The sequence below is a fragment of the Dromaius novaehollandiae genome, chromosome W (genome assembly GCF_036370855.1).
Source record: "Dromaius novaehollandiae isolate bDroNov1 chromosome W, bDroNov1.hap1, whole genome shotgun sequence".
NCBI classification, from domain to species: domain Eukaryota; kingdom Metazoa; phylum Chordata; class Aves; order Casuariiformes; family Dromaiidae; genus Dromaius; species Dromaius novaehollandiae.
Window position 1 is genome coordinate 8,903,385 of NC_088130.1, and position 24,639 is coordinate 8,928,023.

General features: G+C 46.8%; 1 protein-coding gene across 1 annotated transcript in view; it reads left to right on the plus strand.

Annotated features, from left to right (window-relative positions):
• Positions 1 to 24,639, plus strand: part of LOC135324467 (paired box protein Pax-5-like) — a 191,092-nt gene that overhangs the window by 136,517 nt on the left and 29,936 nt on the right. The window contains exon 7 of the mRNA XM_064500961.1: positions 23,783 to 23,912. Coding sequence (XP_064357031.1) covers positions 23,783 to 23,912 — 130 coding nt within the window. The remainder of the gene's footprint in view (positions 1 to 23,782; positions 23,913 to 24,639) is intronic.

Consider the following 24,639-nt stretch of genomic DNA (forward strand, 5'->3'; position numbering starts at 1 on the left):
TCTACCCTATGGGTTAATTCCTGACTCTTTTCAGTTTGGGTCATAATCAACTCCTGTGCTACTGCCTTTGCATCACGCAAATCTCCTTCTCCAGATCCTTTACTCATTGCTGCAAAGATGATACCTCATGATCTAAGGCTCGAATGCCTGTCAACAGTGCCCACCCTAATCATCCGGCCAGCTTCCGAGATGCTTCCGAGGCAGCCCCAAAGGGCATGACCTGTAAAGCAGATTCAGCTGCCTTTGGGGTGACATCTTCCCCCCCGCGCCAACTCTGGCCAGTCCTCGGGGACTGCCAATGTGGCAAATAACGCGGCTACTGGCCCCCATGGCTCAGTCTGGGGCCATCCTGGCAGCCACAGGCGAGCAGTCCCTTCTTGACTCTCGCCTTCCCCCTTCGCTGTCCTCGGCCACGGCATTGTCGTTTGTGTATCCTGCCGACTACGCCAAGTGTAAGGGTGAGGCGGGGGCACCACCTGGACTCCCGGCAGGGACGGATACACAAACGCAAGGCATACAATGGTCAATATGGAGCATTTATTACCTCTGCGTCTGAGCGGGGGTTCCCCGTCATTTTCCCCATCGAGGCAATAATGGAGCGGGGGATCCCTGGCACCGCTGAGTGTCGGTCCAGGGTGAGGAACACTATGGGGGGGGCACTAGATGAAGTTTTTATGTACTCTACACATGCACAGTAAGCATGTTGAGCTCACTGTTATTCCTGATTCAAAGCCCAGGTGCAGCGCCACCCTGGCACAGGCTGAACCACGTGACTATGGGTCAACATGCCCTGTTGATGCTCCTTTTCCCACGGAATGGTCTGGCTAGCTTCCATCGCCTATCTCCTTGGCATTGTTTCGCACTTTCCCAAACACAAGGGATGGTGGTGAAATGGTTACAACAGTGTTTGCAAAAGGACAGGCAAATGTTAGATTTAACACTTTTAGTTCAAAAGGCAGCACGCCTATTTCTTCTGTATCCCAAGCTTTACTCGAAGGGTCCTTGTCCAGTGTCTTGATTGACTTTTTTGCGTTAATGGGTGATGTGACAGATAATGTCTATCCGAAGTCCGCAAGTAGGGTATGGCAAGAACCACAGGCCTGCATGCATTTCTATTGGAGGAGAGGCAATATCTGTACTTGTAAACTAAATAGGACCAGGGCATGTGTTTGGACAGTGACCCACAACAATCTGTACTGCTTCATTGTTAGCATACTTCCTGGTGTGATTTTGGCCTGAGGCAACTGGCACAGCAGTGATTCAGGACATTAGCATGGGCCAGGGACTTTTCACACAAGGCAGTATGGACAAGGCCTTCATGCTTTGGGAGGGGAGGAGAATTCATCCGTACAGGTGTGAGCCTGTCCTGCCGGTTGTCTTCCAGGCCAGAGAACAGGCCCTGGCCAGTTTTACTTAGTAGTATAGGCATAGCTCAAGGCTCTGATCCCCATGTCTCTGGGTAGCATTGCTTGACTCAGCTGTTCAGCAGGACAGCAAGCCTTGTTGAGCATCTCCCTGTCACAGCAGCACTACTGCAAATCAGAAACCCACCAGAAAGTATCTCCAGTAAGAGCTGGAGCTTCACTGTGATGGATTTATATTCCTCTGGCCATGCAGCAGTTGTACATCTAGCTTAAAGAGGCTGGATCCTGCATATTTAAGGGGGTCTGATTCCAGAGTTTCCATCAAGCATTTTTAGCTGCTGCAGCAGTGGGCACATCTAAGGAGAAAGGTGACTGACTCTGCCATCATAATTTCTACCTGTAGGAGCAGCCCTGTGTTGTGTGTGCAGTGGGCAGAATACAGAATATCTGCCAGGACAATGTAGCTATTAATCATACATAATAGTCTCATTTAAGGTTGATACCTATTTAAATATAGAGTTAAATATTAAAAACTAAATATAGTAAATATATTGTAAGTGCAAGGCAGGGGTGCCGCCCTGACCCCAGGCAGGGACGGATACACAAATACAATGCACACAAGAATCATTAGAAGGCGTTTATTACCTCTGTGTCTATGCGGGGGTTCCCTAGTGTTATCCCAATCGAGGCAATAAGAAGATAGGAGAATCCCTGGCATCGCTGAGAGTGGGTCCATGGCAAGGAACCCGGGGAGGGGGAACTAATAGAGTTTTTTATGCAACAGGTGCATGCGCAATAAGCAGAATTACATTGATATTATAGCTGCTAAAGCATGCCAAGCTGGGGGTTGTAACAGATAAGATGTGCAGGTCAGGTTACCCTGTTCCTTTTCCCTCCTGGGACAGTCTGGCTAGTTCCCATCACCTATCTCCTCGACATTGTTGCGCATTACTCCATACATTCCACCCCCATGATGGGGTACTAGTCACAGGCTGTCCCAGTCTTTATGAGGGTGTGATGGGTGTGGACAAGGGATTTTATAGAGCAATGATACTATAACATAACATATAACAAGACCAAAAAGAAACAGAAGCCCTCCTTGGATTAGGTGGCCTAACCACCCAGTTAGAGAACCGAACCAGCTGGCTAGCCATGCTTCACCATCATTTTGGCAAATGTGTTGAATAATATCTTGCAGATGATTGATGTCAGTTTCAATAGATGCTGATCCGTCAGTTATGTTGAAGCAACACATGCCAGCAAAATCATGGCATCCATGGTTATGTCGGAGCAGAAGGTAGTCAATTACTAATTGATTTTGCAAAGTGCTTTGTCATACTGCATTTAACTCTTTGTTTAAAGAGGCGATGGCTTTAGATGTCCAATTTAGTCCTTGGGCTAAAGCACAGGCGACATGTTCTAATTGTTTATAATTATGGGTTACCACCCCCGGGATACCAACTAGGCTCAGTAACAATCCTAGAGCCTCTCCATGAGAAAACAGATTCATGTGGGAGTCACATGTGGCATCCAAAACATGCCGTGGTTTTCTCTCTTGTTTTGTCATAAAAGGGAGGATATGTAGCGTAACACGACCTATGGCACAAGGGCCACCAGTGGTATTGGCTGGCACATAGGTGTAAGCAGTGGTGCCGCATAAAAGGAACCACCCTAAAGGCAATATGAGATGGGCTGAGGTATAGGTTATATTCATAGTACTATTACATTTCAATTGCGTATTTGTCGCGGCCCGAAGGGAGTTGTTCAGGACGACCTCCCTCTCCTTGGGGCCAAACGACCAAGTTCGTGATGCCCTTGGACTGAATTAAGGTGAAACGACACCAGCCAACCAGTTTTAAGATTTATTAAGGCAAAATGGAATCAACTAACTAGACACGTCTCGCATCACACGTTTAGGAAAAAGAGAGGAAAAAGGGGAAGACAGAGAGAGAGAGAGAGAGAGAGAGAGAGAAAGATAGATATCACCACCCGTGGATCCAGCGGCGTCCCGTTGGTCCTCTTCTCTTGGGAGTCTCGGCGGCGGGGGGGGGCAGAGGCGGGAAGCTCCCGTCTGGTTCCACTGACTCCGCTCGAGTTCTTCAGTCGTCGCAAGCAAGCCCCCCCCCCCCCATTCACACAGTCTGCAGTTTTTATAGGTTCTTGCCCCACCTCTGGGAGGTGCTTCCTTGCTTCCCATGCAGATTAACTGTCATGTGCAGTCCGCCCTCTCGGAACCTTCCAGAAACGGGCTGGGGCATCTGGGGGGTCTCCTGCTCATGCGCAGATGGCAAATGAGTATGTGCGGTTCGTGCCCTAGAGATGACCTTCTGCCCTTTTCACGCCCTTTTTACCCCGTGCAGGTGCACGAGGTTGTTTACCTCGCGGACGGCTCCCGGGGGGCGCCGGCGCGGCATTGCCCGACGCGCCTTGGCAGCAGCGGCTTTGCAGCAGTAGCAGCAATGTCGAGACAAAACCGCATGTAGAGAACCGGTCCTCTACAGTATTGGTCATATCATACTTTGGTATGGTAGCATTGACAAAGCGAAAACATAAATCTGCTTTGGATACATTGGCAATCCAAAATGAATACGTCCAAGGTGTTAATTTAGTAGAGGCTGTTCCCAGATCATATAAATTCAAGGGGGTGAGTTGGATATCAAAATTTCTCAAGAATGTATAATTTTGTAATATTCGAAGGGGGGTTGGTATTCCTATATAACATGTGGTTAGTACATCATCAACAGACCATCCACCCGCAATACAAAAGGCAGATAAGTTAGCCGAATGCTGAGCTAGCCAGATCCATGTATTTATATGTGGTGCGGGATGGTCCTGTAAGTCGATCGCATTTGTTGGGGACCACAGGATGCAGCATACCAGTAATGCTTCACGAATGCCAACGGGATAACCTGTTAGTAGGGAGATAAAAAGGTATTGTATCACCATCAGGGAGCACTAGGACTATCGCTCCTGGCCCGTCTGCCAGGATGGTACGAGGCCGTTTTTCCTTGTGAGGAGTTAGTATCCACACACTAGCTAAGGAATATGTCAAAGGTGTTTGCTGAATTTGAGGCACTCCAGCATTACGGACTAAAACTCCTTGCAGTATCGGTTCTCCTTGTGAAATATTTACTGGCACAGATGCGGATACCTGGAATGATAAATCTTGAGAGGAAGTTAATAGAAGTGGGGTTATTTGAACAGATATCAAAGGTGTGAATAGCCATACATGCTGCGATGGACAGTCGAGCTGCAAGTGTAGGTTTTTTCTGCTCGGCAATTAATAACGGTTCGGGTGCATAGAATTCTGCCTCTCCTGAGGCAAGCACGCAGGGGGCAACCCCTCCTTCCATAACTGATATTCAGGCGGGGGGATGCCAATGTTGGTTTAATTTGCACTCGTTCATAGGGAGTGAATACTCCCACACGTCTATTGGTAAGCATGAATAGCGCCTGGGGCAATACACTTGCCCATCCCTTTAATGTCTGCATTGGGGTGAGCTTTCTAACTTGCTCTTTCAACAGACCAGTCATTCTTTCTATTAGTCCACTAGCTTGGGGATGGTGCGGGATGTGTAAAATCCAGGTGATCCCCAAATCCTTTGCCCATTCCTGCACTACATGTCCTGCAGAGTGGGTACCTTGATCACTCTGTATTTCTCTAGGTATACCATAGGTATACATCAGCTGTTCCAAACCTCGTACAGTGGTGGATTGATTCGCACGAGAGGCGGGATATGTATACATAAGACTCGTGTAGGTTTCTACAGCAGTTAGAATATACTTTCGTCCCTGCGAAGGGGGCAATGGGCCTATATAATCTATTTGCCAGGTAGTAAATGGCTGTTCACCTCGCTTAATACGGCCATATGTACTAGCTAGAGGCATTCTGGCTACCTTCATACAGGTGGAACAATTAGCACGTGCAGTCTTATACCAGTGTAGCGCTAGCATGGGGTGGCCTCACGACAAGTCCCAAGCTTGAGCGGTGACAGGGCCTCGGTGCCCTGCCCGTTCGTGCGCTTGTCGGGCTTGTGTTAATTCCGAGGGGGTTGCCATCTGGTCAGCTGCTGAATTATACTGTGTCTCGAGAGTCTCTTGCTTTTGATGGGCATCAATGTGTCGTACTGAAATGACTTTTGTCTGCACAATACTCCAAATTTTCTCCCACAGGGGGCTTCCCCAAAGCTCTCTATCATGTATTTTCCATTGTGCAGCAGCCCATGTTGGCAGCCAAGCCCGCAAGCCTTTGTACACCACCCAACTATCTGTGTAGAGATAGCGCGCATCTCCTTCATCTAAAGCTATAGCTGCAGCTTTTAGCTCAGCCCATTGACTGGAGTATCTTGTGCCGGAGGCAAAACAGATAGTGTCTGTGGCAGGGTTGTACACTACAGAACGCCATACGCGTTCTCCTGCCCAGGAATACACTGCACTACCATCGGAAAACCAAGCCCGCTCCCGCTGTTCAGGAGATAACATCTCAAAGGGAGGAGCTTCTTGTACCGGTGACACTTCTGCGGGGGGGAGGGGGGGGGCAGGAAGAGGTAGACCCTCTGGTTCAGATAGTAATGGCATGTGCTCAAACTGTACTTCTCCCAGTAAAGTGGCATGTGGGGTGCTTAACAACTTCTTTCCCCCTTTCAGTCGAGTTTGCAAATAATGTTTCCACTTCCACTGCGTTGCAGCTTGGGCTACGCTAACATGGGCTCTAACAGTGTCATCATTTACCCATGCTTGAACTGGGATGATTGTATGCACAGTGGCACGATTGCGTTCAGTAATTCGTTCTGTGTCCTGCAGGGCCCATACCACTGCTAGGAGTTGTTTTTCTAAGGGGGTGTAATTTGCTGTAGCTCCTTGCAATGAGTGGGACCAAAACCCTATGGGCTCACGCTGTGCACAAGCACATTGCTGCCATAACCCCCAAGATACTGCATCTCCCATAACCATAACTTCTAATTCAAAGGGTTGTCCTCCATAGGGTGTAAATAACTCAGTGTTGAACTACTGCTTCCTTGCACAAATCGAAAGCCTGCTGGTGCTCTTCGGTCCACTGCCGTTGACTGCTTTTCTTTGTTAAATGCTGCAAGGGCCGCATCAAGTATGCTAAGTGAGGTATAAAAGTTCGCCAAAATCCTAGGAGACCTAGGAAAGCTTGCAGCTGTTTTGCAGTCGTAGGGACAGGGTATTGCTGGATAGTATTGCGCGCTTTTTCAGGAATGGCTTTTGTCTGTCCTCTCCACACTACTCCCAGAAATTGGACACTAATATCTGGTCCTTGTACCTTTTTGGGGTTCACAGCCCATCCCCTATCCTGGAGAGCATGCGTCAGTGCCATTAGCTGCTCTTTCACCTGATCTTCAGACGGTCCCATTATCAAAACATCATCGATATAATGATGAATAGTGCATTCTGGGAGAGGTGTTGGGAGGTCGGCAGTGACCATTTGATGACATATAGTGGGAATATGCCTACATCCCTGAGGAAGGACTTGGAATGTATACTGCTTCCCCTTCCAAGTTGTAAGGGTGAGGCAGGGGCACCACCTGGACTCCCAGCAGGGACAGACACACAAACACAAGGCATACGATGGTCGATATGGAGCATTTATTACCTCTGCGTCTGAGCGGGGGGTCCCTGGCATTTTCCTGATCGAGGCAATAATGGAGCAGGGGATCCCTGGCACTGCTGAGCATCGATCCATGGCGAGGAACACTGTGGGGGGGCACTAGAGGAGGTTTTTATGTACTATACACATGCACAGTAAGCATGTTGAGCTCATCGTTATTCTCGATTCAAAGCCCAGGTGCAGCGCCACCCTGGCACAGGCTGAACCACGTGACTATGGGTCAACATGCCCTGTTGATGCTCCTTTTCCCACGGAACGGTCTGGCTAGCTTCCATCGCCTATCTCCTCGACATTCTTCCGCACTTTCCCATACACTCCACCCCCGCGATGGAAAGCTAGTTACAGGCCGTCCCAATCCTCAGAAGGGCATGGGGTATGAGGGCAAGAGAGTTTACAAAGTAATGAAATCAAAACATAGCATAATACAAAGCAAGAGATAGACAGGAGTCCTCCTTGTATGAGGTGGCTGATATTCTCAATAGATGCCAATTCATCAGTGATGTTGAGACAGCACATCCTGGCGAAGTCATGGTGTCTGTGGTTATCTCGCAGTAGGAGGCAGTCGAGCCCTAGGTGGTTTTGCAGTGTTCCTTGCTACACTGCTCCCAACTCCCTATTTAAAGAGGCAATGGCTCTAGATGGCCAGTTTAAGCTTTGAGCCAAAGCACAGGCAACATGCTCTAACTGTTTACAATTATGTGCCACCACCCCCGGGATCCCAGCTAGGCTCAACAATAGGCCTAGAGCTTCTGCATGAGAAAATAAACTTATATGGGGGTTACAAGCGGCATCTTAGGATATGCCACAGGGTCCTCCGCCGCTCCATCATAAAGGGAGGGATGCTTAAAGTAACACGACCTACAGTGCATGGGCCACCTGTGCCATTTGCCAGCACATACGTACATGATGTAGTGCCACACAGAAGGAACCATCCTAATGGTAGTATAAGGTGAGCAGATGCATAGGTAATATCCATAGTGTCATTACAAATTGACTGCATATCAGTTACATTCCGCAGAACAGAGGCAGCATTTACAAAGCGAAAGCAAGTATCTGCTTTAGATATGTTAGCTATATGAGAAGAGTAAGCCCAAGGTGTCAGCTTTTGGGAAACAATACCCAAATCGTAGAAATTCATGGGAGTAACAGAAGTGTCAATTTTTTTAGAAAAGTGTCACTCTGCAATACCGCGAGTGGAGCTGGTACACCTATGTAAAACATAGTTAAGACATCATCCACTGATCGTCCTCCTGCAATACAGAAAGCAGAGAGGTTAGCTGATCTTTGTGCCAGCCACATCCATGTATTTACATGGGAGGCTGGATGGTCTTGTAGATCAAGGGCATCTGTCGTGGTCAGCAAGAGGCAACATTCCAACAGCAACTTCCAGATGCCGGCGTAGTAACCTGTTGATGGGAAGATAGAAAGGCATGGTATCGCCATCAGGAAGAACTAGAGCAGTGGCTCCTGGACCATCTGCTAAAACAGTGCCAGGCTGTTTTTTGTTTTGAGGAGTTAGTACCCACACACTGGCTAAAGAGTGTATTGAGGGTGTTTGCTGAACTTGGGGCACTCCGGCACTGTGGGTCAGGATTCCTCGCAGTATTGGTGCTCCCTGTGAGACATTCACTGGCGTGGATACGGATACCTGGAAAGATAAATCTTGAGAAGAGGTCAATAAGAGTGGGGCTATTTTAACAGGTATCAAAGGTGTAAACAGCCATACACACTGTGAAGGGCAGTCGAGTCTTAAATGTAAGCTTATAACTCTTTGCTCAGTAATCACAAGTTGTTCAGATGTATAGAATTCTACCTTCCCAGAGGTGAGTATGCGGGGGGCAATCCCCCCTTCCATTACAGATATCCGAGCAGGGATTGCTAGGATCAGTTTGGCTTGTACTCACTCAGGAGATAACGTCCCAAAAGGAGGGGCCTCTTAGACAGGCGATGGCTCTATTGGGGGAGCAAGGAGGGGGCAGCCCCTCTGGCTCAGACAAGAGAGGCATGTGCTCAAAACGTAGTTCTCCCAACAAGGTTGCATGCAGGGTACTCATGTCCTTTCTCCCCACCTTAAACTGGGCTTGTAGATAGTGTTTCCATTTCCACTGCGTTGCAGCTTGGGCCACCCCTACATGGGCCCTGACTGTATCATCCATCACCCATGCCTGAATGGGGATGGGGGGTGTGTACAGTCACCGGGTCACATCCTGTAACTCCTTCAGTATCCCGCAGACCCCACACCACAGCCAAAAGCTGTTTCTCCAGAGGTGTGCAGTTTGCTGTGGCCCCTTGCAGGGAACAGGACCAGAAACCTATAGGTTCCCGCCTTGCATGGGCACATTGCTGCCACAACCCCCAAGACACCATATCCCCCATAACTGTTACCTCCAGCTTGAAAGGTTGTCCCTCATGCGGAGTGACTAGTTTGGAATGTTGGACCACCGCCTCCTCGCACAGGTCAAAGGCTTGCTGCTGCTCTTTAGTCCATTGCCACTGGCTACTTTTTTTGGTCAAACGCTGTAGTGGCCGCATTAAATATGCTAAGTGGGGTATAAAGGTCCGTCAGAACCCCAAAAGGCCCCAAAAACCTTGTAGTTGTTTTACAGCAGTGGGAACAGGGTACTGTGGAATAGTATTGCGCACTTTCTCAGGGATAGCTTTCGTCTGCCCCCTCCAGACTATCCCTAAGAATTGCACACTGATATCCGGCCCCTGTACCTTCTCAGGGTTTACAGCCCACCCCCTTAATAATTGGGTTTTCATCTGCCGCATTATTTCCACACCATGAGGTCCGTCTCCAGCTGCTAATCCAATTGCTACCCCTAGCTGCTGCAACATGTTGATCCCTTCCTCAAAAGTACGCCACCGTAGCGGCTAACTCACCTGTGGACGGGTAAGCACCTACCACAGCGGTGCACAACCACTGATATAATGTTGGAGCTACAATAACATTTCCTGCCCCATCCTGTGCAGAAGTTGATTGGGTAAGATAATACTGTAGTTGGGCATCAGTTGATAAGGGGCTCATTAAATGCAGCTCCTCTCTTAAGAGAGTAAACCATCCAGCACCTGCATCCCATGCTCTCACTAACCAGGCTAACAAAGACTCCCTGGGCTGCTGCTGGAAAGTAGTTAAGAATTCACACAATTCCTTTGGGGTATATGTCCTAGATTGCTCCACTGTATTCCCATCTACTTGCCTCTCCCCTTTCAATTGCACAAGAAGTCAGACCTGGGGAGTAGCCGGTTCTCCTCCTAATCCAAATTCAACCTCCGAGTCAGATGAAGTACTCCCAATATTGCCATCCCACTCCTCCGGGTCCCAGGAGGGTCTAGTTATTATTGCTCTCACCTGGACAACTGTAGCTGGGACTTTACCATAGTGCACATGGCATTTATTAGCCACTCGTAAAGCTAATTTCTCTACGCTATGGGTTAATTCCTGACTCTTTTCAGTTTGGGTCGTAATCAACTCCTGTGCTACTGCCTTCACATCATGCAAATCTCCAATTTCCTTCTCCAGTTCTTTTACTCGTTGCTGCAAAGACGATATCTCATGATCTAAGGCTCGAATGCCTGTCAACAGTGCCCACCCTAATCGTTCGGCTAGATTTCGAGCTGCTTCCGAGGCAGCCCCAAAGGGCATAACCTGTAAAGCAGATTCAACTGCCTTTGGGGTGACATCTTCCACTTTTGCCAGCTCCGGTCAGTCCTCTGGGACTGCCAACGTGGCAAATAACATGGCTACCAGCCCCCACCGCTCAGTCTGGGGCCATCCAGGTAGTCGAGGGCTCTCGCCTTCCTCCTTCGCCTTCTTAGACCATGGTATTGTTGTTTGTGTATCCTGCCGACTGCACCAATTGTAAGTGCAAGGCGGGGGTGCCGCCCTGACCCCAGGCAGGGACGGATACACAAATACAATGCACACAAGAATCATTAGAAGGCGTTTATTACCTCTGTGTCTATGCGGGGGTTCCCTAGTGTTATCCCAATCGAGGCAATAAGAAGATAGGAGAATCCCTGGCATCGCTGAGAGTGGGTCCATGGCAAGGAACCCGGGGAGGGGGAACTAATAGGTTTTTTATGCAACAGGTGCATGCACAATAAGCAGAATTACATTGATATTATAGCTGCTAAAGCATGCCAAGCTGGGGGTTGTAACAGATAAGATGTGCAGGTCAGGTTACCCTGTTCCTTTTCCCTCCTGGGACAGTCTGGCTAGTTCCCATCACCTATCTCCTCGACATTGTTGTGCATTACTCCATACACATATATAACTGTGTGTGTGTGTATAAATATAATTGTATGGTTTAGTTTACATTTAAAATGGAAAGTCATTTTGAAGTGGAAATCTAAAAATAGTTTAATTTGAAAATAGCAAAATGGGATATTTCAACACATTCAGAAATCTCCCCACTAGAGCTTTTGAGTCAAGGAGTTCTTCAGAAATGATCCTTGCTTCTGAATAAGTTTGTTTTTGGTGAATCAATGTCTTTCAATATGAAAAAAGTCTTAAATTTTGAAGCCATTCATTACTAAATTACAGCACAGAGTCTGATTCAGTGTCATTGACTTCTGTGACACAGGATGAAATCCAGAGAGATCTATATGTATGTGACTGCAAGGTGGGAAAGGGAGGGTCAGATGCCATACAGTGATCGGTCATTGAGGCAGGCAGTTGCCTGATGAGTGTTTTTACTCCAACCTGCGAGGGTACCAGGAGGGGACAACTTGCGCAGCTGCTCTTTGAGCAGCCCATTCATTCGCTCTATCAAACCTGCCCCTTGCAGATGGTAGGGTATGTGATATGTCCAGGCTATTCCCTGCTCTCCAGCCCAATTTTGTATGTCATTCCCTGTAAAATGAGTGCCCTGATCACTTTGGATCTTCACTGGGAAACCATATAACCCAATCAAGTCTTCTAATGCCTTCATGGTGTGAGCCTGGGTAGCTGCGGCACAAGAGTGGCTGTACAATAGACCAGAGTAGGTGTCCACAGCGGGCAGGACATACCTGTGCCACTGGCTGTCCAGTAAGGGTCCAACATAATCAGTTTGCCACCCCTCCCCAGGCTTTTGCCCTCTGCGGATATAATGCTTTTGGATCTGCAACCGCTGCGGAGCTGAGCGGGTACAACGAGGGCAATGCTGCCAGGCCCCTGCTTGTGCCGCTGGCAGCTCCCGCTCCGTGTACGCTGCCAGCGGGGCAGTGGGTGTCGCGCGTCACCCCTGCGCTCTCCAGGCTGCTCGCCGCGCTCCTCCGCCCCCGGGGGCTGCGTGCGCTGCTCCGGCTGCAGCCGCAGCCACCGCTCGAGCAGCTCTGCGCTGGGTTCGCCGCCCACCTCCTGCCATGGCATGCCCACTTGCAGCAGGTCTCAGAACATAGTGCCACGACTCACCCTTTCTTTCCGTTTCACATTTACCCGCCTGTTTCCCGACTTCCCATCTCTGCTAACAGAGGACGCCTCTGCCAGCTGAGATGGCAGCGCTGCGACTCCCCCCACGGTACCCGCCCCCCTCCCCCATCACAGGTAGCACCATCGCTTTAAGATGGGAGCGGGGAGGGGGTGGTGTGAGCAGTTCACAGCACCTTAGTCCGGATGGTTTTGCTCATGGGGATCTGATCCGGTCTGGTAACCTCGGGGGGATAAATTCCGGGCACCATTCCTGAATGCCGCAGCTGGCTTATCCCTGCCGCGATAGTAGTCCACCCGGGGAGCCCGCCATCGATGCCCGCAGTGGTCGGCCGGGTTGACCGCGCCGCGCCCAGCACCCACTCTAGTAAAATGAACCGCCTCTGCCCCATCGTCCCACAGCCTCAACAGCCCCGCTAACAGCCCTTCACGGGGCTGCTGCCGGTAGCGCCCCTGCACATCCTGCAGCTCTGATGCTTTAAAATCGCGAGTAGTTGTGGTCCCTCGCAGACTGGCTGCGCTCGGCCCGGTGAGCCGCTGCTCTGCCACCGGCCGGGCAGCTGCCGCCCCCTCGTGCTCGGTGTCCGACTCCGAGCTGGGGGGCGCGTCGGGGTCCCAGACGTTGCCGTCCCAAGTTTCCGGCTCCCAATCCGCTTTTCGCATCAGTGCCCGCACAGCCATACATTTTGTTCATATCACAAACTGGACTGAGTGCAAAAGAGTGTGTTTCCTTTAACTGAAGCTAGAAAGAAATCACATACATTGCTCTGATTCTGATCTCAGTAACAGCTGTATAAACCCCAATATCACCACTGCCTCCAGTGGAATTATTTCACTTTTGCAGTGGTGTCAGTATTTCTCTCATAAACTCTTTCCAAAACCATCTGAGAGAGGAAGAATTTCCAAGGTGCCTGTAATACATGTCATGTAATATTTTGTAGTTCTTCTTGTACATAGGGCTTGGGCTTCATTCCACTTTCCTTGCTTTTCTAGCACAATATCAAGCTGTTATATTTAAACACCTAGGGCAGCTCTTTTCTTTCTGGGTCTCTTTATCACAACCAGACTGCATCAGGTCAAAGTCTGAAGGAGTAGTTCATAATAAAAAGGCAGACCAAAAAAGAATTACTCGGTTCTTGCTCCTAGCAGAAACGTGTGGGCAAATCCTTCTTATTCAATGTAACAAAACCAAGCTGAGGGGAGAACAGCAACAGTCTGGATCTGCTGCTGCCTGGTCACATCTTCGAAGTGGGTATCAGTCTGTGGGTATCAGTCAAATAGATGAGGCGGGCTGTTAGAGGTAGAGGTGCCATAGTCCATTCCTTCCATTGCTCTTGAACGGCTGCCAAGAGAACATGAGACATTTCAGGGTATATTTAAAAGCCTTACAAAAATTCAGTGACAGAGGCGGTCTGGGTTTATCCTTACACTGGTTTCTTCTAAGGTTATTGCATCTCACTTGCAGAATATTATTTCCCTGCTTGTGTGGCTTTGTGTGGTGGTGATGTATGTGTTAAATGGACTCACACTCTTCCTCATTTTTGATTCAGAGGGGTCTTTAGTGTCCCCCCCAGCCCCCACGGTCAACATTAAAATAGAGAATACTAAGCACCAGTGGGACAACCCCCCCCCCCAACCCTGCTGTGTTTTTTTGGGTTTTTTTTTTCTTTTCTCTTTTCTCTCTAGGTCTCTGTACTGGTGCAATCAAAGATTTTTTTCCTTCAAAAACATTCCCCTTATTCATACTGTCACTTATGTAGACAGGGTTCCTGTGACGTGACATGCTCAGAGCAGAGTAGAGGACACGGTAGCTAATGTGTCAGCAGCTGTTGGCCCCTACTTCCCAGTCAAGTTTCCAGCACTCCCATTCACAAGCAGAGCCAAACCAGTGAGATCAAAGGTCCAACATTTTTGACTGAAGGTGTTTAATGTAGAGAAGTTCTCTGGTGTTCAAGCATGCCCTGTGGGCACTTCTCAAGGGAATGTTAGTCTGAATGATTGTGACGTTGGTTTCTGAGGCCCTATGTATTTGAGGAGCTGGCCAAAACCCGCTATCACCCTTCCAATATTCCTCTGAGTTCTAAGGTTGACACTATAGTCTTTCTCAAGCAGAATGTGTGTAGGGAGTTTCTGAAGAGTTGTCAGCATCCTGAGGTTTTCACTGAGAGGAGTATGATGTTCATAGTGGGGGTTTCTTCTTCCTCATTCTTGGGTCCACTTGTGTTTGTTTTTTTTTTATATATATATATATATATATTTAGCACAATCTGCTTACATGCTCTTTCTTTTTATTGGTTCCCAATTATTCAGTTTTTCTGTTCTCTTTGTTATCTCTAAAACTGGTTTTACCTGACTCACAAGGATGTACTCCTGTAGTGACCAGTGAGTGACCATTGTGATTTGTGTTTACAGTCTGGGACCTCTGGTATCATCCTGTGTCTGCATTCTGCCACACCACATTTTATTCTAGGGTCATTCTGTGCAGAGTGAACTGTCCATAACTACTTGTTGTCACTATTAACTACAGCTAAGCTAAAACAAATTTAGGCAATACTTACCGGACAGCTAGACAATTGCTATTGCAGCTAAACAAGCTAAAATCAGCTCAGACCAAGAGAAGCCCAGACAAGTCCTGAGACCTTGCACTGTCAGGTCCATACAAAGCCTGCGGCCTTTTACTAGTAATGGCAAAATCATATTTACTAGGATATGAGTGAAAAAAAGAATCTATAAGTAAATACATTTGCCTGTGGATTTGTTCAATGTGAGACCTGCTAATTTAAGTAGAAAGGCTTTGCATTAGCACTTGAATAATAGGAACATGATGAAATACTTATTTTAGTCCCAGTAAATGGGTGGATCCTACAGAACTGGCTCAGAATATAACTTTGCAATTATTCTTCATTTGCTTTGAAGAGATACAAATAGAATTTCCACACTCAGTTCTGGGAATCACTGCTGGTTTTAAGCTCATTTTGTAGGTTTTCTCCACATTTATGAGGCAATTTAAACACCAAAGGAAAGTATCTTAGGGCATATTCCCAACACAGTGTGTGAACATTGGACATCTTGATGTGCTAAAGGACTTTAAAAGGATTTCTTGCTATTTGTTGTGTCATTTCAGCTTTTCTGATGTGACAACAGTAAAACTTTTGTATAGTTGCAGTGGAAAATATGAAGTGCATAGGTGGATGTGGGAGAGCAGCACCTGAATCATAAAATACTTAGGATGAGATGAAGAACTGCCTAGGATGAAGGACCCTTCTCCTTCCACTGACTACAGCAGGAGCCTGGACATCTAGCTTAGAGCAGAGGCTGGAATTTCAGAGAAATGCCATTGTTTTGGCAAATGCTGTCAATTCCAGCTTGGTGATTGTATCATTCATTCATCTAGGATTTGAATGCAAGAACCTACAAAAATAGTTGCATGGGGAGCATAAAGTAATTGTGGAGCTAAGTCATTTCCAGGAAAAAAAAAAAGGCAGTTTCAAAATTCCCCCTTACTCATATGTATATATGTTTAAAAATCTGGTGACACCAGACTTCACTGAAATGAAATGATAATTAAATCTGAAATGAAGGAAACTCCTATGTTAAGAGAACAGGTTAACATGTAGGGAGGTGGTTTCTGCTTTCCTATCCTAATGTTGACAATCTAATTGAATGACAGCACCCACAAAGAAAGTGGGTCTTTTGTTTATTTTCCACAATGCAGAAGTAGGTTTTAGTCTCGGATCTGTCACTGTCTCCTCAGCGCAGCCTGGACAAATCGTGTAGAGTGCAACATTCAAAGAGCTAAAGGAGAATCAGATCCTCAGCAGGCCCTCATTCTCTCCTTCTGTGGAACTTATGACTTGGTAATTTTCACCTCTGCGTTTTTGAGGGCAGGCTACTTTAAACAATGAAGTTATGTTTTTGATATTACTTTCTCCTCTTGTTCTCTACATTGGAACTGGAAAAATTACAGAAGTGTGTTTGTGTGTGTGTGCGTGTGTGTGTATTTATGTGTGTGCGTGTGTTGGAAGGGAAAGGAAAGATGGGGGGAAAGGGGAGAAAATTAAAAGAAGACCAGAAGATGAGAGAGCTAGTTCTGCTCCTTTCCACAGTCAGGTATAGGTGTGTAGAGAACGTGCAGGCTGCCTGCCCCAAATGGTTGCCCTTTGATTTTGTGCATATATGTGTGGCTGCATAGAGCACAAGACAGAGGAGAAAGCAGCTCTGAGGGATGCTTCCAGAGGCTTTCCACAGTAGAAAGCAGCTTTGGCAGCACGGCTTGCTAAAATGGGTGAATCTTGTGGACACTGGCTTTTGCTCTTGGTGGGCTTGGCGAAGGGGTGGGTAGTTTTTGTTTTAAAGTGTCCAGTTAACAACTGCATGCCATTCAATGGCTCCTGATCCCATAACCATCCCTCGTTATGCCAGGAGGTATCTGCATACACTGTATGTGGGCCTGATACTCCTCTTAGTCATCCAGATGAAAATCAGGATCAACTCGTCTAAAATCCCAGAGCTCCACTGGAGAGGAGAATCAGGCTGTGCCATTGGTTTCTCCTCTGCTAAAACTCAGACAGACTTCCTTGTGAGCCAGACAGTGCCTGGGATGTGCTCTAGGTGATCCTGCTTGAGCGGGGGGGGGGTTGGACTAGATGATCTTTAAAGGCCCCTTCCAACCTCAACCGCTCTGTGATTCTGTGAATGATGGAGCACCTGGGGTATGGGGGAAGATCATGAAGGCAGGCTGGGTTAATTATATTTCAGTCTTTGTAACATTTCTGTATATCTGCATATGCTTAAAGAAGTGCTGTTCATTACCCTGTATTCTCTGCTAGCTGGCTGCCTGAAGGAACATGAAGTGCATGAGGGAGACAGAGAAGACATAGCAAATATCTGAGCTTGCAGAGGTGTTCTGGTCTCAACATTTGTGTATGTGATGAGGGGGTCCCTGCTTGCTTTTTTTATGAATTCAGCATCAGGCACTTGTATGAAATGGCCAAGGGCCAGGTAAACCAGGAACATGTTGAACCAGGCAGAAAAATTTCCTGCCAGTGCACCCTGTACAAGGCACCAAATTAGTGTGCATTCTAAAACAGAAGGTTTGATTTTAGCAGCAAGAACACTCTGTGCACTGCTTTCATCTTGCTGCAACCCCATTTACTGTAGGGAGAAGAAGGCAGCACATGCTGTCAGCACAAAACCAGCAGTAACAAGAAAAAAAAGAGATTGTTTTTATACTTTGACAGTTCAAGCCACTGTCATTTTCAGGGCCCTGAGTGCACCAATCAGCCTTAATTGCCCTGACCAGCCTCACCTGGGTCCTCCCCCACCCATGGCCTCAGGGGCTCCATTTAAGCTCAGGCCTATGCCTTTATTCCTTGCTTAAGCTATGTTATAGTTATAGCCCTTTTCTAGTTCTTTTCCTAGCTCTATCTTCTTATGAAACCTCAGACCTACATTGTAGGTAGTTTGTCTCCAACCCTATCTCCTGGATAGATCTTGGACCTATATTGTAGCCTCATCTGCAGTTCTGTCTCTGGCCCCATCTGCTCCTGACTGGATTCCCTGGATAGACCCTGGACCTGACTGATCACCTTGCCTTGTCTGGAACTGTTGATGAGACCTGTTATCAGCACCCTGCTCTGCTTGCCCAACTCAGGTGCTATGGGACTACCCCCAGTCAGTGAGGGCACTACCTGTGCTGTGGTTGCCCTTGGCTCCTGGCCCCCCCCCCCCCCCAGTGGAACAGCTGTGATCTTGCTGCTCCCTCACAGTTTGTGTTGGACAGATATTTCCTGTTACTGCTGTGTCTCAGTGCTGTTCATGCTATGTGTATAGTGCCTTTTGACCACGGAATAAGAAACATAGATTTTTGTCTGCTCAATTCCTCCTCCCCCCCCTTGGTGAAGATGCAGTTTGGAAAACTGAATAGAAAAGAGAAGCAACATGTGCAAATTTCATTGGATTCTGGCTAGCTCTTTTTAATGTTTACTGGCCCCATATTAGGAAGTGGTGGGTAGATAATAATGTCATCATGTCTGGAATGGACACTGATGTGGTGATACCAGGTTACTTAATCCAGCCATCTGGGCATTCCCCTGCTAGCTAGGGAAAGGCCCTAGTCCTCCTGACCACAGGAGCAGGTTTGACTCCTGTTGGAGCAACAGGTTTGGTTTATTGTCTGGATTTAGGCTGCAGTGATCAAGCACAGGGGTGTCTGGCAGATAACCCCCTGATCACATCATTTGCATACCTTATTATCCCCTTTCCTGTTTCCTAACCCTCCTTCTTGTTGCCCTTGTGCCTCCCTTTCTTTGCCCCAGTCCCCTCCCAAAGAAACAACCTCCCCCTAATTACTCCTTCCTAATTTGTCCCAGGTTTGCTACATCTATACCCAACTTTAGTATTTCTGATACTGGTTCCCTAGGCACTCTTGGCCTTATAAGCTATTACTGATATGGTTACCCCAGGCACTGCTGGCCTTGCAAGGTTCCACTTAGCAAAAGGTTCCCCAATGCTCCATGTCAGGTATTTGTGAAGTTTGGCCATCTCTCACATAGCTTCCCCCTAAGCCATCTGTGAAATCCAACTATCCCTCATGGTACTGTCTGTAACAGAGTGAGAAGCTACTGAAAGTTATCTGTCATGTCTGGCAATTTCTCTTGGCCAGCAGTTTTCCATGTCCTGTTCAGTTAGATAAACTTCAGGCCAGGGCCTAGTCAGTGGCCTGTAGCTCTAACACCCTGTTCACCAGGTACCTCTTTTCTTTCTTTGCCCGATGTGGTCTTTTGAGAAGGGTCAGGCTGCCATGCTATCATGAGGGGGGAGAGGGAAAAATATTTAATCTGGACACCTTTTTCTGCTGTAGAGCCTGAGTCATAGCGCTACCACAAGGCTAATCCTAGCAACATTTGCTTTGTGTATGCTTGTGCATAGTTGGTATTGCTAGCAGAGGTTTTAGTTCAGTCCCCTTGTAGTGCATCTGTAAAACTGGATCCAATGGGGATGGCAAGTAGTGGCTCAAAGGAAGGATGTGGGGATAGCATTGCTGCATGGACAGGGATGTGGCTGGAATGTCCCTGCACTTCACTGTTCTTAGCTCCTGGAGCAGTAGCTTTGTTGGAGCCATACCAAACTTTGTTGATAGGCAGTAATACTTCCAATCATTCCCACCTGCAAAAGCTGTCCCAAGGATTTTTTTTTTTTTTGGGGGGGGGGGGGGGGGGGCGGCAGCTGAGTCAAATGAAATATTTAGAGCCTCAGGCCCCCTCAGCTTAGTGCATTCTCTATCCTACACTCCTTAAGTGTATTGGGAAGGAGCTGCAGGTGTGGAGAGGTCTACATGCCTTTCAGGCTCCAGGAGAATTGCCCTTGGCTGTGCTGCTTTGCCTGTCTTCCAGCAGCCCCACTGGGAATAGTGATGCTCTGCTGGCAGATCAGATTCTGTCTGCTCTCTGCATTGTGGTCACACTGCTAAAGGTAGCATGGTCACACCTTTCCACATGTGCTGTAAAACACATTGGGGTTTCTCATTCTAGGCAAGCATTGAGGGATTGTGGAAAATCTCTTCTAGCTCCAGTAAGTAAGTGTACTTATCAGTGCTTAAACCCTTATACTAAGCTGTTGGGGCTTCTCTTACTGGAAGAATTGGGAAATGCCTTCTAGCTTGAAAAATCTGGTTTGCCTTTTAGTTGATGGGGTGTTTTCAGATCGTTGCAGTTAAAATGTGAGGTCTAATCCTGATATACCTTGTTCCAACATCCATTACTAAGGAGTTTTAAAAAAAATCCAGCAAAGGAAAACTGAAAAAAGTTCAACGTTGCAGCCTGTTCTGAACTCCTAAATCTCAGGTTTTGTTGATTTGGGGGATTGTACTAGTTAGTTATGTTGGTGAGAGGAGCTGTAGCCATACCTTTGCATCTAAGAGGGGCATTAGCAATGCATTCACTTATCCCAGGTCTGCACTTGACCCAACATATGGCACAGCTTGGCACTTCACCTTAGGCAAGCTATAAATTAATTGGCTCCTCCTTAGCATTATAAATAAGCATAAAACCACATTCATACTGTGCCTTAGGGAACTATGGATCAGGATTTGTCAGAAAGATCTAAAGAGGCTTTCTAGTCAGAGTACAGCGCATTTACATACATCCCAAGAGCAGCAGGAATGAAATAAGGACTTCTTTCCATAAAAAAGTGTGCTCTCTTCCAGATCTAAAAAAAAATACCAGAACACAACTTAGCAGAGCAAAAAGGCAAAATTTCCCTCTGCTGCTCTGCCTACCCATCTCCCACTGCTGCTTCACCACTAACTGTCCAATACATCCCTACAGGACTGCAGCCATGCTTTCATTTATCCAGTTGTGTTTCTGGGGGGGGGGGGGGGGGTTGGTTCTGTCTTTCTGTAGACAAGGACTTTAGGGAGTTAAATGACCCAACTGTACAGTTAAACATGCACATACCCAAAGCATGGGGAAGGTAGAGTTAAGAGATGCAGAACAATGCGGAATGGGATGGAAATGCTAGGATGTATACAAACTACTCTGCACAGCAGAGCTGTAAGAAGCATCTTGTAGCAGTGGCAGAAACTGCAGAGAGAGATTGAGGCCATTGGTGGCCAATTGAAGTGAACCAGCAGGAAGCTGGAGGACTGTAATAGATGGGACCAAACAGGGTTTCTTTAATGATAGTTCTTCCACAGAATCTGGAACTAAATGAGTTGCCAGAAGATGAAGCTTTATTTTGTTGCGCTTTCAGACAGGAAAAGGACTGAAACTGTTGTTGTCAGGATCATCTAAAAGAGGAGGGATGCTCTGGATTTGCACTAACCAAGGGCAGAGATAGTCAAGGCACAGATGAAATGGAGCTGAAGCAGAGGTGTATGTAGTATGCATCTTCGAGGAAACAGTGATAGCAGAGAGGCACTGAGTGAAGATGCCTGAAGGCAAAGAGAAAAGTTAAGCTGAAAGGGCTGAGGAGTAGGACAAATATGATGTGTAGGGGATAGGAGACAGGTCCTTGCTGAAAAGTCTTGAGCCCAGAGAATCCTGTAATATGGATCCCTGTGCAGGGTGAAGTGACAGGATGGCCAGCAGCTATACACCTTGGTAGCAAGTATTTGACATGCTCTCCTGGAAGAGGTCTCTATAGGAGATCCACCAAGGTGACAGGTGGTACTCGTCCCTCACACAGATTGTATCTTCAGATTGTATCTGTCTCTTTAAAATCACGAGTAGTTGTGGTCCGGTAAGCTGCTGCTCTACCACTGGCTGGGCAGCTACCTCCCCCCACCCCCACTCTGTGTCAGACTCTGAGCTGGGGGGGCTCATCGGGGTCCCAGACATTTGCCATCCCAAGTTTCTGGATCCCAATCTGCTTTTCACACCAGTGCCCATGCAGCCAGGGGACGGACAGCTCGCTGCCCCTGCTGTCACCACTGGCGATTTGCAATGCGGGTGGCCAAAACAGCACATCAGTGCTACAGCTTCTTGGCTCAACCCGCAGTTGCAACTGCAACCCCTTGGGTCATTTGTCAAGCCTCCTTAGTGGCTTTGAGATCGCTTTCCAATTGCCTATTTCTCTGGTGCTGCGTCAACGATGCCTAGTCCAGGGTGCAGGGCGCAGTCAGTAAGAGCCACCCCAGCGGCTATCTATCTAGCCAATCTATCTTAGCAAAACTGCTGAGATTGTTTATCAAAGCTTTCGGATGCTTTCTGGAAAGTTGTGAAGATTTCTTTATTTAGAGATAATCATGTTCACTCAATATATCTTCTCTTCCCCTTTTCTCTCTCTTTTTTTTAAACAATTAATATATTTTTATTGTGGCTCAAAAAACTAGGGCCTAGTTCACCCTGCATAACTTCAGCTCTACACTGCCTTTACACTGACTTAGACTGCAGTAATACATTATAAATCAGCCTTAAAAATGTTATTTTTAAGTTTCTGTTCCTACTGCTTATTCTTCACTTCAAGTCATAATTCTCTGTTTGCTATGGATCTGATTATGATCTCACAAATAAGGGGTTATAACTTTGAGTGAAGTGTCAGGGTCCTGAGGGCACTAATAGGCCTTAATGGCCCTGACTAGCCTCACCTGGGGCCTCCACCCTCTGCCCATTTCTCCAGAAGTTCCATTTAAGTTCAGGCCTGGGCTTTTTGTTCTTGTCTGAGCTATGTCATAGGTGCACCTGTACCTTGAACCTTTATTGTAGGTAGTTTGTCTCCTGGATGGACCTCTTGTATGTTGTAGCTTGTCTCCAGTCCTGTCTCTGGCCCCATCCTCTTTTGTTCTTGGTTGGACTCCCTGGATGGACCCTGGACCTGCTTCATTGCTTTGTCTTGTCTGGGGCTGTCAATGGACCCTGTTACTAGCACCTTGCTTTGCTTGCTGTGTTCAGAAGCTGCAGGACTGTGCCCTGGTCAGTGAGGGCACTGCCTGTGCTGGGGGTACCCTCAGTTCCCCTTTCTTTAGGGATGAGTTGGTCCTTGCTGCTCTCTGATGTGAAGATAGCAATAGGGGAATAAGAACTCTAAAATGAAACTTTCAGGACCATTTACACAAAACTGGATAATAAGAAATTATGGGAGAAGGAAAATGCAGATAAGTTTTCTGCCATATAGGTAGAATTCCTTCTAAAGGCCAGGATGGGTTTCAGCTGGTATAAATTGCCATAGCTACATGAACTTTCATGAAGTCATCAGACAATGCTAATTTGACTACTGAGGACCTGTGCTTATTTACTCTGGTGGCTATTGAAGTTAAGATATATGAGAACACCTTTAAAATAGGCAGGTGATTTATTTTTAAATACATTTAGGGTTGGAAATGGTTGGTTACAAATCCATCCTTTAAGCAGAAGCATTTATTTACATGTGCTTTATTGCCTATAAAATGTCAAGGAACTCTTGTATTTTTAAGAGGAGCTGGGAACTGACTGCTGCAGCTTCCATCTGTTGTTTGGTGTGATGACTAGAATAAGAAAGGGACAAATTTATTGCCTTTAACTGTTGTTCTAACAGGCAAATAACTTGTGTGCAGCAGTAACAAGCCCCCAATTTGCTCTAAAGAATTGCTACTTTACAGAAAAATCTGTTACATATTGTTAAATCTGGCCCATATTTCATAAAGACAGACTGTTTTGGTGTTCTCCTGGAACAGCAGTGACAGGCAGCAATCCACTTGCATGTTACTAATATTTAACAACATGGTTTAAATTTCTTTTGCCTTTAAAAATGGCCAATTTGACTGAATGAAATGTTTGAGTTCCATATTGCATCTGCTTTTTGTCATACTACAGACAAAAGCTGTCAGATAAATTATAAATTTATAAATAAATTATTGCTGATATTATTTCCCCTCTCTCCTTCTCCTCTCCCCAGGCAACTGGATACTCGGCTGTGGCATCGTCAGCTGGTGGACTGGATGATCTCAAGGTCAATATAACAAGCCCTAGTTCCATAGATATAGGAGCTAGTGTTCCAGGGCCTCAGTCATACCCTATTGTGACAGGTAAGGAATCTTCAAATGCTGATATGTTGTGTAAAAGAAAATGTGTGCATATGGCAAGGTGCTACCCTTTTATGAAAGAGTTGTCAGGTATGTAACCATTCATTCAGAAAGTTTCTTTGGGACAGTGTGTGTTTATAGCAGATCTGTTTGAAGTCAGGTGCATGGTTGGTGTAAATCAGTTGAGTTCTCTTAAAGCCAACAGATGGCATATCCCTTTTCACCACAAGGGAATATGCCCCTCCAACCCAAATGTACATCCTAAATACCAATGCACAACAGAAAAGGAAAGTGCTTGCCTATGCTTTTGGGGGGTTTACTTGTTTTTTCACAAAGGTGTTTGGAATTTGTGACTGGATGGTATTTTTACAACACTTCAAGCTGGACTGAATTTTTTGCGTGTTCAGTTCCTACAAACGTGGGTTTGGGGTTTTTTTTTTACTCACTTATGGAACTGTAATTGTGCACTAGAGCTGGGAATTTAAATGAAAGTTCATTCTATTATTCATTCCATGAGTGCAACATCATCTGCATTTATTTAGCAGACATAACCTGAGAGTGTCAAGGAACAGTTGGAGTTTGGTAATGTCTTGATCATTTAGTTACCTGGAACAGATCACACTACTTGAGGGGAGACTGCCCAGATGGCAAGAAAAGTCACACAAGTATGTCCCACAGAAATTATTCGGGATTCAAAGAGTTAGGAAGAAATGTTCTCTCAGGCAGGTTA